Genomic DNA, 11,501 nt, shown 5'->3' on the forward strand with positions numbered 1-11,501 from the left:
GATTTACTTTTTTGTTCTTCTGAAAGGAAAGGTTGCACCCATTGGTAACTTGGCACGTTGTGAAATCTACATTGAAGCCTGTGTCCCTTTTGTTTGCAGTTACATTTTCCGGCTGAGCTGCACACGGCTGGGCCAGTGGGCGATCGGCTACGTCACTGCCGATGGAAACATTCTTCAGACGATCCCCCACAACAAGCCCCTCTTTCAAGCACTGATTGACGGCTTCAGGGAAGGCTTGTAAGTGGCTCCTTAGCAGGGCTCAGAGCGATCCCTGCACGTTCTGACAGTCAGGGTGCTTCAGGCACAGTCTGGCTTTGTATGTCGGTAAAAGGGGGAAAAGTAGAAATGTATTCAGCGTTCTGGTGCCAGAGCATCAATTATGGCTTTTCCTTGCCTGGGATTTATTGGGCTGTCGTCATTCAGTAGCCAAAAGTGTGCCATTGAGTCGTAACTGACTCGGGGCGACTCTATAAAGTCCCATCTCAAAGGAGTCAGGAGGCAAGAGATGAGCAGAGAGGATTTGCTGCTGCCTTCCTCTGTGTTGCATAGACTTTCTGGGGGGTCCCCCATCTACCTGCTTTAGCTTCCAAGCTCTGATGAGATGGGGCTACTGCATACCTGCAAAGCACTTAAACTTGCAAAATGCTTGGTTCTGCCTTAAGCACGTGCATAATTATTTTGAGAGGGAGCCTGTAATTTAGACTACTTAAATACATACTGGGCTCAGCTTGTCATTTAAGTTCATTTATGCCACAAACACGCTTCTGGAGATGAAAGTGTTCCAGTGTGATCGGCCCAGAGAGGGGCTTGAGGCAGAGAGCGCTTGTTACGTGTCCAGCACATTTGCACAAAAGCTTGTCTTGTGGTTTGACAGCTGCTATTTTAAGCATTCTGGGTTTTGCAAGTGTCCCTTGATAAGAAGGTTCCTCTTTCAAAGGAAGCTCCCCCTACCCCCAGTAGCCGGTCTTTCCCAGCTGAGATGAGGTGCTGTGATTGTGCCACACTCAGCTGGTTTCTCTCAGGGAGGTTAGCTTTTCTTTTGCTTGAACTATCCTGTCTTCTCCCTATAGTTACTTATATCCCGATGGGCGAAATCAGAACCCTGACTTGACTGGTCTCTGTGAACCCACACCTCAGGATCACATTAAAGTTACACAGGTGAGAGGAGAATGCTCTTTTTTCTTTTTCCTTCCCTCCCTGCCTACGTCTTGCCCCCTAGCAGGCCTTGGGTCCTATTGCAAAACAGGCATTTAAAACTTCTTTGGGTCTTGTGCAAAATATGAATTTCAGAGAGAAAAAAACTGGCCGTGAAGCAGCACGAAGGCTGTCCGTAGTGCTGAGGTTGCCAAGATTGCTTGGGGCATTAGCTTCCTTTCCTCCTTGCTCCATTTAAGTAGGGAGCTGCTGAAAGATTGTTCACTGCCGGTCCTGGAGCTGGGCTTCTAAAAGTGTCCAGGTGCCAGCCTTCTCGTAAGCTGGGAAGCATTTGGATTACCTTCTCCTCCCATCCTTTCCCTTTAGGAACAATATGAACTGTACTGTGAGATGGGCTCCACCTTCCAGCTCTGTAAAATCTGTGCCGAAAACGACAAGGATGTGAAGATCGAACCCTGCGGCCACCTGATGTGCACCTCCTGTCTCACAGCGTGGCAGGTGAGGAACCTGTTCCTTATGCATCTGCTCAGCCCGCCTGTTTGTGCTCGCTGTGTTTGACCAGAGCAACTGCTGCCTTTGCAGGAAAGCCTGGGTGAGGTGTGCTTTAGGGCACATGGCGTTCTGTGCGAATCAGTAGCTCTATGCAGCTGTACGTCTGCGCAGGTCAATATGCCCCGTGCCTTGCATTTTGTGTCAACATTCTTAGAACACTCTTGAGTCTCGGCTGATTGAGGCTGGGTTGCAGTTCAGTCTCTCTCCGTCTGGATGAAGTGGGACTCATACATGTTGGGCAGCTCAGGGTTACAAATTGTCCGGGGCAGTGGTCCCTGTAGTTTTGAGCCTGCAGGCACATTTGGCATTCTGACAGGGCATGGTGGGTACAGTAAGAAAATGGCTGCCACTAATGGCTGCTGCAGGAGGCAGAGTCAGCCACAAAATGAATGCTCCAGCTTAACTTTAGCGACACACTGGCAGATCCTTGTGCTGTGGTGGCAGCTGCTGCCATGCAACATTTTAAAAAATCTGCACAGCCTGTCAAGACTCCAGTAGTCAATCAGGAGCCTTGCTGGGCAACCTACCTGGCCTAAGAAGACTTGGCAGGCACCAGGGATGCTGTTGGTGTGTGCCATCATGCTCTTGGGGACCACATTGGGCACCCCTGGTCTTGTAGTCCTGTGGGGGGTTATAATCTGAATGGCCATGCTGCCGTTGTGTGGGAGTGTGTCTTGCCTGGTCTTTCCTCTCTAACGTTGAGATGCTTTTACCGTAAAGCTTTCCCCAGGCTGATTGTGGACGCTCTGGTTGTGAGCCTCCTTTTCCTGTCCTTCCTGCAGGAATCGGAGGGTCAGGGCTGTCCGTTCTGCCGATGTGAAATCAAAGGAACGGAGCCCATTGTAGTCGATCCATTTGATCCCAGAGGAGGAGGAGGGCTGCTGCGGCAGGGCGCAGAGGGAGCTCCCTCCCCGAACTACGATGACGATGATGACGACAGGGCGGATGAATCGCTGTTCATGATGAAAGAACTCGCTGGCGCAAAGGTAATCACTGTGGTTAGTTGAGGGACTGGCGGAAAAAGGTTGGCCGTACTTCACAAATTTCCTGCACTTCTTGGCCGCGTCCTTGTGTTTGGCTTCATAGATCAAAACGCCATTGGCGCTGTTTGAGATGCAGGTAATTTTTGGAACGTTGCAATTCCGTTTGCTTCCGATTGAACGCGAATGCTTCCTTTGGGTAGTTTGGCATGGTGGCAGAGACCCTTGGCTCACTTCTGCCATGGGCCTGCATTAGGAGGGCGTGTACCCAGTGCAGTGTAGCGCCACCTAGTGGTAAAAGGGCCCCTGTCTCTGGTGAAGAGCCAGTGTGGCATGCCGGTCAGTCACTCACTACAGTAGAGCAGCTCCTTTATGCGGGGTGCAAACGCTTCTCCTTTTCTTCCTGTGCAGGTGGAGCGCCCTCCTTCTCCGTTTTCAATCGCTCCACAGGCATCGCTCCCCCCAGTACCACCCAGGTTAGATCTTTTGCAGCAGCGTGTCTCCAACCCGCCTGGCGCTTCAAGTCCAGGGACCAGTTCGAAGGTATAAAGCCCATCCTGCTTTCTCTCGTAAATCGATGAAGTCAGGGGAATGCGGAGCTTTCCTGATTATGATCTCATTCTGTCTTTGTCTTGCTACTCAGTCGGGTGCTGGCAGCCCTTCCACTCTTCGGTTTCTCCCCTTCAGACAATGGGGGGGGGGGGGTTGAGCTTTCAAGGGTTGAAGCTCCATCAGCCACGAATCCTTGACTCTCAAAAGCCAGTGCCCTGGATTCGAATGGAGCTGTTCTACTGCACGCCAATCCGGATACCCCTTGAAACCGATTACCGAGACTGATTCTTGATTCCAGCCATACCTTAAAGACTAACAAAATGTGCGGCAGAGTATGAGCTTTTGTGAGTCTCTGCTAGCTTCTTCAGACAAGAGCTGAGGCTCCCAAAAGCTCCTCCCCTGCCACAAACCTTTTTTAGTCTTTGCAGCACTGCTGGGCTCTTGCTCTTTTCTGCTGCCACAGACAGACTAACACGGCGACTCGTCTTCATTCTCGATTGATGGCTCACCGTTGTTGTAATTTGTCGCTTTGCAGGCCATGCCCGGCTCTCTTCACAAAGACAAGCCTTTGCCGATTCCCCCGACGCATCGAGATCTCCCGCCCCCGCCTCCCCCGGACAGGCCGCATGCCATGGGGACGGCAGACGCACGGCCTCAGAGGCGGCCTTTGCCTTGCACTCCAGGAGACGGTCCTTCCCGGGACAAGTTGCCCCCCATGCCTTCTAACCGTCAAGGGGAGCTGTGGCCATCACGACCGATCCCCAAAGCTCCCGGGGTGGCGCTGAGTCCCAGTGAGCCTTGGGCAAGCAGGGATCTGACCAACCGCCACTCGCTCCCGTTCTCACTGCCTTCACAGATGGACTCCAGAGTGGACGCTCTCAGGCACGGCAGCACACTTAGCCTGGACACCCCTGTGGTAAGCACCTCCCGGGCCAACAGGCAGCCATCTCTGTTGGCCCCGGGCTTGTACACAGTCCTGAAGGACGACTTAAAATGGATTAAATCAGGAGTAGTCAATCTGTGGTCCTCCAGATGTCCACGGACTGCAATTCCCATGAGCCCCTGCCAGCATTTGCTGGCAGGGGCTCACGGGAATTGCAGTCCGTGGACATCTGGAGGACCACAGGTTGACTACCCCTGGATTAAATGTTAGATGCACACCTTAGGGGAGTGCAGCCCTTTCTGTCTGCCTATAACCCAGCTTTAGAGTGGCATTGCGGTCAGTCAGTAGCGTTTTAACAGTCAGGCGGTGCGCAGCATTCAGTGAAGAGTCTTTGTAGCATGTTGCGTTATAAATGATTAACCTATTTTAGGAGTTTTAAAAGATATATAGGCAGGCAGCCCCCTCTCCCGCACAACTCCAGGCTAGCTTGTACTCTCATATGTTAGCCAGAAGCTTCCTTGAACTCCCCACCCCCTCCAAGCGGTTGGCATGTATTTTTCACACTGCAATAGCCAGTTCAGGGCTGCAGGAGAGGCAGGCCTGATTCCAGTGCACTTGTCCTGCGGTCATGTGCTGGTTTCGTGGCATGGCTAACAAGTGCTGCCTAGGAAAAACCCCTCTTCTGAGGGGCCAAGAAGCAAGGCACTAGTGAGGATGTGTTCTGTTCAAACCACCTGTCCATTGTGCCGTCCGACACGGTGCTTTTTCCCCCCCCAGACTCAACCCGGTGGGCCTCCATCTGGCTCGGACAGTGACCATTCTAAAATGAAAGCCTCCTCTTCTGCCAATGCCATCTATTCTCTTGCTGTAAGGTACGTTGTCCAGGGAAACATCTCACCTTTACAGCCAGGCTATAGGGCTGGTGTATGCAGTCTGTCATTGATGATTAACTCCCGTTTTGTCTGCGTTTTGCCATTTCAAGTTAAATTCAAATCCAGAAGCACCTTAAAAGCCAGCAAGATTTTGGCTGTCACACATGAAAGTGACTTATACTGAAGCAGACCCCAATTCAAGGTCAGAATTGTCTACTCAGACTGGTAGGAGTTCTCCAGGGCCTCACACTGAGGTTTTTCTTGCTCCTTAGCACTTGAGTAACTGGAGATGCCAGGGACTTGAACCTCAAGATGCTACTGGACCAACACAGCCTCTGAAACCATTTTTGTGCAGACCTCTGTGGTTGAGTCTTGCATCTTCTCTGTATCAGAAAATCTTATATACTATCTTATATATTACTTTGCTGGTGTTTTTCCTCAGAACAGTTTTCATTGTTTATAGTGCAGTGGTTTTCTTTGGGGGATACATTTTACGCAAGACAATTCACTGAAATAAGTGAGAATCTCCAGAGCTGTCAGTTGTAAACAATCCCTGGTAAACGTTCAAACGCAGGGAGTGAAAATTCAGCTACCTCCATTTTGTGTGCAAGGAATCTGCTGATTGAGGCCATCGCTTTAGAATGCCGGAAGAAGTCTTTGCAGTTAGCACCATTTAGGATTATGGGAATTTTATTTTTGAGTATGGAAATCGGCCCAGCAACTCAAATTGTTCCTGTTTTGCCTTCACTGACCTTTGTCCTTGTGAATTCTCTTCATCCTGGCAGGCCATTGGCTGCATCAAAACTGCCCCCCGGAGAGCACTCAGAAAACGATGAAGACACGGAGTACATGTCGCCATCCTCCCTGCCCCTTGTGCCGCCTGGCTCTGCTGCACCAAAGCCAGAGGCCAAATTGCCTTTGGAGATGACCCCAAGTTCACGGTGAGAAGATGCATTCAAGAAAGTGTCAGCATCGGGTTGTGCTTGCTTTCCAGGGCTTCGCTTGCTTCCTCCTCTCCAAGGCTGCTGAGTGGGCCCTGATGCTTAGATGCAAAGGCCAGTCTGGTTTGCGTTCGTGTGAACGTGCCGTTGAACACTACTTAAGCCCCCCTCCCCTGAGCCCCACAGAGGAGCCTCTCAAAGGTCTTGCTCCTTGCCCAGAAGATGATTCCTCATCAGCAGCATTGGCAGGCCTCTGATCCTTCAGATGCATTTTGATATTGTAAAATCACCCGGATGTGACTCTTGCCAAGTTGGCCGCCTGTGGTGAAAGTTCAGGATCCAGAACCCCGAGATGTGACTACGTGTTTCTCAGCAGCCAGAGCAGTCCATGCTGGAGTGAATCATTCTAACGATTACTCCAGCAGAGCAGGCCTGCCATTACTCCTCGGGGGAGGCATTCTGGCCTTTCAGAAGGAATGTGACAACATCTTTTTGTGGTGAATTGTCTCCCCCGCCCTCGTGTGAAATGGAGTTTGGAGCAGGTGCAGTTGACAGTGTTTGGGAAGACAGCTGTAGAGCTTTGTAAGCAATGCACAGGATGAAAAGGGCCCCGATTCATGATGCACCCAAAAACATGCAGCTAGGGGGGTGTTAGTTTGTTGTGTGGGCCTGAGCGCATCGTGTCTTGGCTGCCGCTTTTGCAGGAGCGTACTGAATTACTGAAGCAAATGTGCTTTATGCTTTGTACAGTGTGTTGGAGTGTGACCAGGAACTAGATGGGTGTACCTACGAATCCATGTTCAACATCCACTCCCAGGCTGTGCCTTCTGGCTCAGAGACTGCCAGCGTTCCTGGTGAGTTGCCCAAAGCTGATTTTCTGGTCTCCCCAAGAGAAAAAAAAGCATTGTTATCTATTGAGCTCTTCACTTTCCCTACGGAAGTTCTCCTAACTGCAAATGGAGAAACCAAGATGCCAATAAAAAGAAACCGTTTTTTTTTTAAACAGCTGTGTTTATATGTGATTCCCACCATCTCAGTTACATGTTGAAAGTTTTTCCTTGCTGGCTGTTTATTGCACCATTCCTTTCTGTGCCTCTTCCTCTGCTTTGGGGATTTGAATGTTCCCCTTCGGACCGTGTCCCCTGTGAGCGTGTTTTCAGGAAATGGTGTGGATGCTAATGGTGCTTGACCTTTGTCTGTGTTCTCGTTTTAAGAGGGGGGAGATATGGCAGGCGCCAATGCAAGTAACGGCCCCGAGGAGTCAGAGAACGAAGAAGATGGCTATGACGTGCCCAGGCCACCCGTGCCCCTGACGGTGACTCGTCGCACGCTGTCTGACATTTCCAACGCAGCCTCTGCCTTCAGCCGCGTGTCGCTGGATGGGGACGTTCTCACAGGTGCCCTAATCTCTGCCTTTGCCCTTCTGCACAGTGGCAGGTGATAGTTATGACAGGCTGGAGGGGGTGGGTGAGATGGACAAGGAGAGGCCGAGGCTGCCAGCTGTATGAGTTTGGGCATTTTTACCAAAGGATTGAAATTTGCTTACCTCTGAGGTCAAGTGAGACCCTGCAGTGGGCTGTTTCAGGTGCCAGAGAGAACTCCAGTTTTAGGAAGCATGTCAAGACTGCATGGGCAAGACTGTGGGGTGGGCTTTCTTGCATCCTTTCTGCCAGGGTTCTTGGCAGGCACTGGGTGTGGCCCACAAATATGCGCTTGCAGCATTGGACTTGACTTGACTGTGTAAATAAGCCAGCCTCGAACACACTTCTTTTTTTTACTGGGAGATGACATTCACATGCAGCTGATGGAGGCACATGTGTGAATGAGCTCCATGCTCCTCCTTAGAACCGCTACTGTGCCTCCTGGGTGGTTGAGCTGTTCCCATCATTTAGCCATTCACTGTGGGTTTGAATTGGGGCAAACCTGCTAACCCCACCTTCCAACTGAGAATTCAAAAGCAAAGGGGAGAGAATGAACTCACAACAGTGAGAAGAGAACTGAGTGTGTGCTCTCTTGCGCCCTTGTCCTCTGCCTCCCTGCCGTCCCTGTTAATCCCCTTGTTCTTTCTTCCTTCTTCAGGTTTCTCAGAGAGCTCCCAGGTGCCAGAAAGGCCACCAAAGCCCTTGCCACGGAGGATAAACTCTGAGCGGAAAGCAGTCAGCTGCCTGCAGGGCGGAAGTGCCGGGCCCGTGGCCGCTCCCTCTCCTCAGCTCTCCGGTGAGATCGAGAACCTCATGAGCCAAGGCTACTCCTATCAGGACATCCAGAAGGCGCTGCTCATCGCCCATAACAATATTGACATGGCCAAAAATATCCTCCGGGAGTTTGTCTCCATTTCCTCCCCTGCCCACGTGGCCTCCTAGCACATCCCTGGCCCCACCTGGGACACTCCTGTGCATCGGCCTGGCTGGGTGGTCTTCTGCCCAGCTGACCGCTGGAGGAAGTTGACAGGCTCCTTGAGAGGCTCCCCGCGAAGTCTCGCCTGCTGCTGCAGAGAATCGGCCACCAGGGTTTTATGCCGCTCCAGGCTCCCTAGCCAGCGGAATGGGAAGGAGCAGATGGGCGTCTCTTCTGCAGTCTGTGTGTCTTTCAGAGGCCTCGTGCCTCCTTCCCTGCCCCCCGTTCCCGAGCCTGAGAGAAGGGGTGGCTACACAAAAGGGCCCTCCGCTCCGTGCTGATGGGCAAGTGGTCACGGGGATGTGTCTTGTGCTGTGAATTCAAACCGGATGTCAGTGTGTCGAGTGGCGTCTCTAGGCTGAGTGTGGTGTGTGTCCCTCCCCCTCCCCCATGGCTCACGGTACTAGATTTGGGCTGTTTCAGTATTGTGTCTTTTGGCTCAGGCTTTGTAGAGCATTTGCTGCTGGGTCCAGATCCTTGACCAAGGGAGCGGCTTCAGCAGCTTCCTTCTGCTTTGATATCCCCTCCCTCCAACACCGGCTCTCGTCTGCTGCCTTCTGGCTCCTATTCTGGCTCCTGCAGTCAGCAGGGCCTCCCTCCCCCTCAGGCTCGGAGGCCTTGGAGAAGAGGCTGACCCTTGCCTGCATTGGGGTTCTTGTTTCCCAAGAATCAGCTGCTGCTGAGCGCTTGAGCATTTGATGCTCTGGTGGCTCTCAGCAACCCCACATCTGTGGCTCTTCGACACGATGAGAAGCCTCACGGCCTGCTGACCTGTCCTGTCCTCTGTTTGGAGCATGGTCAGCGGGAGGAAGTTAGCCAGGCACCGCTGACGAAATAGGCAAGCGAGCAAGGCCTAGGCAGGGTAAGCAGTCTTCTTGCAACTTCCTGTGGGGCTTTTGTGTCAGGATAAAAGACGAAGCCTCTTCCTTCCCCCTACCCTTCCCAGCAGCATCCCAAACACATTCAGCTCCTTCGCTAGACAACAGTCCCAAAGAACGATGAAATGATTGCAAAAAAAAAAATGTGTTTCTAGAAAGTGCCCTCTGCCCGTGTTTACGTACGATGTGCACGCAAAGTGCGAGCTGAACAGAATCTGAGGCCAGCCGTGCATTTGGGGCGCGGCAGCCACTATCTGGGCTGTCTGCAGTCAAAGGACACTCTCTCCACTTTTTACAGGCGGTCTTTAGACAGCCTCCGCCACTGATGTACTGTGAACCACAACAATCCTGAAAGTATCTCTGCATGGCTGGTTTTCCTTGCATTGGCCTGTCCCAACCAAACTGGCTCCAGAGGATCACGCATCTTTTCCCACAGGGAGAAGGGAAGAGGCTCAGCTTGTAGGGAACGTGTTTCTCACTCAGTCTGCAGCCTTGCCTGACTACAGGCTGGGCCTGGACAGGGAATCGCGGAGTGGAATGCCAGAAAGGTTCTGTTGGGAGTAGCATCGGGGGCAGTCCGCTATGTTGCTTTTCAGTGCCAGCTGATGCAATCCGAAGACCACAAGAGAAATCAGTTGCCACCACCCATGATGTCCATCCCCAGAGCTGCTTCCAAGGTGCTGCTGATCCCTTCCACGCCCACCCAGGAGGGTTTTTGCCTGTGTGCCCTTTCCACCAACTAGAAGACTGTGGGTCAAGCATTGTAGCATGTATTTCTGATGGACCTTTTCTGCATGTGACTTTTTTGTCCACTTCTGGTGTCTTAAAATTTACGAGAGTTCCTTCCCTCCCAAAGTGGCTTTCTCTTTGAACCAGGTGAATGTCTTTGTTTGCAAGCACAAAGGAGGCCGAGCCCAGTGCCGAGGTGCGTTTTCCTGCTGCTTTTGAGTTCTTGACTTTTTCGTCACCCTTCTGCCCGATGCCTTTTAATCGAAAAAAGGGCCACTCATTTTACACGAAGCCAAATGTTTAGTGCCTTGCAATGGGGAGACGCTCTGTGTCCAGGGAGAAGAGATGAGCTGAAACGTCACCAAGCCCAGGTGCAGAGCAGCTGCATGGGAAGTAAGGATGCTGGAGCGAGAGTTCATTTAGCCTCTGCCGGTTCAGCCAGAACAAGTTTGTCCTGCCACAGCCCTGGGTTGTCTGTCTGGCTTGCTAACAGGAACATAGCTTGAAGTCCCTGCATCCCTAAGTGAGGTCTCTCTTGTTCAGCTGTGCTTAGGGCTGTAGTAATTCCAGGGGACCCCCAAGTCCCAGCTAGAGGCTGGCACCCCTAGTTTCCTTCCTTCTTCCAGTATCCCTTTCCAGAAAGAGAGTGAACAAAATACAAACGCATTAAAGGGCGAGAAAGAGCTGCATGGCCAGGCACATATTCAGAACCTCTCTGTGGGGCCCAGGTTCCTGCAGTCCCGAGGACCCCTGCCTTTGCCCACCCACTCCACCAGTGCTGCAGGGCCAGGGTGCAATCCACGGGGAGCTTTTTCTGTGCACTGTTCGGTTGTGCAGCTCCCTGGGAGGTTGCCTAAGGAGCTTCATGCTCTCAAGCGTGTCCAGCACCTTGCTCAGCCACAGCCCTTCTCTCTCTCTCGGCATGCGTTGCCTTCCCGTCTGTGGGGAATCAGGGTGCGGCTGGATACATTTCACCTGTCAGGCAGCCTTTGTTGGGGCAGAGTCACTTCCCGCCAGGGGCTGTTTTAGCCAGCTAAGCGAAATGAAACCTGTCAGTATGGCTAAAACCTCAAGGCAAAGAAGGCTGAATTGTCAAGCTGGAAATCACCTCTGGTGGTGGCTGAGCCGGGGCCGAGGGGAGCTTGATCGGTCCTGAAAGCTGAGAACCGATTTTTTAAAAAAATATCAGTGTTAAAAATTTCAGAGATTTGCTGACTTATTTTAAAAGTTATAATAATGTCATTAATATAAAAAAAAATATTAGCAGTATTTAATCCTTTGAGACCTGTAAAGAATAAGGACAGAAGGTAAATATTCTTACAGAGTAGCTGAGCTTTAAGGTTCATTTGGTCTAAGAAGTCCTCATTTTGTTCTGCAGATGCATTGTTAATGTTTTAGAGGTTATACTAATGTTATTTATTTTTTATTTTTCATTCTTGTAAGCCGCCCACTAAAGAGCTTGGAGGGGGAGGGGAACGAGGGTTTGGGTGTTTCATGTGTGTCAGTAAAAGAAAATCAGAAACAAAGTTTTATTTTTAAATAAATTTCTTTGTTGTAGCATA

General features: G+C 51.3%; 1 protein-coding gene across 1 annotated transcript in view; it reads left to right on the plus strand.

Annotated features, from left to right (window-relative positions):
* CBL (Cbl proto-oncogene) overlaps positions 1-11,501 on the plus strand; it is a 41,164-nt gene extending 29,663 nt beyond the window's left edge. The window contains exons 6-16 of the mRNA XM_077305364.1: positions 100-237; positions 1,071-1,158; positions 1,522-1,653; positions 2,490-2,693; positions 3,099-3,230; positions 3,775-4,155; positions 4,900-4,994; positions 5,780-5,935; positions 6,686-6,789; positions 7,150-7,332; positions 8,015-11,501. Coding sequence (XP_077161479.1) covers positions 100-237; positions 1,071-1,158; positions 1,522-1,653; positions 2,490-2,693; positions 3,099-3,230; positions 3,775-4,155; positions 4,900-4,994; positions 5,780-5,935; positions 6,686-6,789; positions 7,150-7,332; positions 8,015-8,298 — 1,897 coding nt within the window. The 3' untranslated portion in view covers positions 8,299-11,501. The remainder of the gene's footprint in view (positions 1-99; positions 238-1,070; positions 1,159-1,521; positions 1,654-2,489; positions 2,694-3,098; positions 3,231-3,774; positions 4,156-4,899; positions 4,995-5,779; positions 5,936-6,685; positions 6,790-7,149; positions 7,333-8,014) is intronic.

The sequence above is a fragment of the Paroedura picta genome, chromosome 12, assembly GCF_049243985.1.
Source record: "Paroedura picta isolate Pp20150507F chromosome 12, Ppicta_v3.0, whole genome shotgun sequence".
NCBI classification, from domain to species: Eukaryota; Metazoa; Chordata; class Lepidosauria; order Squamata; family Gekkonidae; genus Paroedura; species Paroedura picta.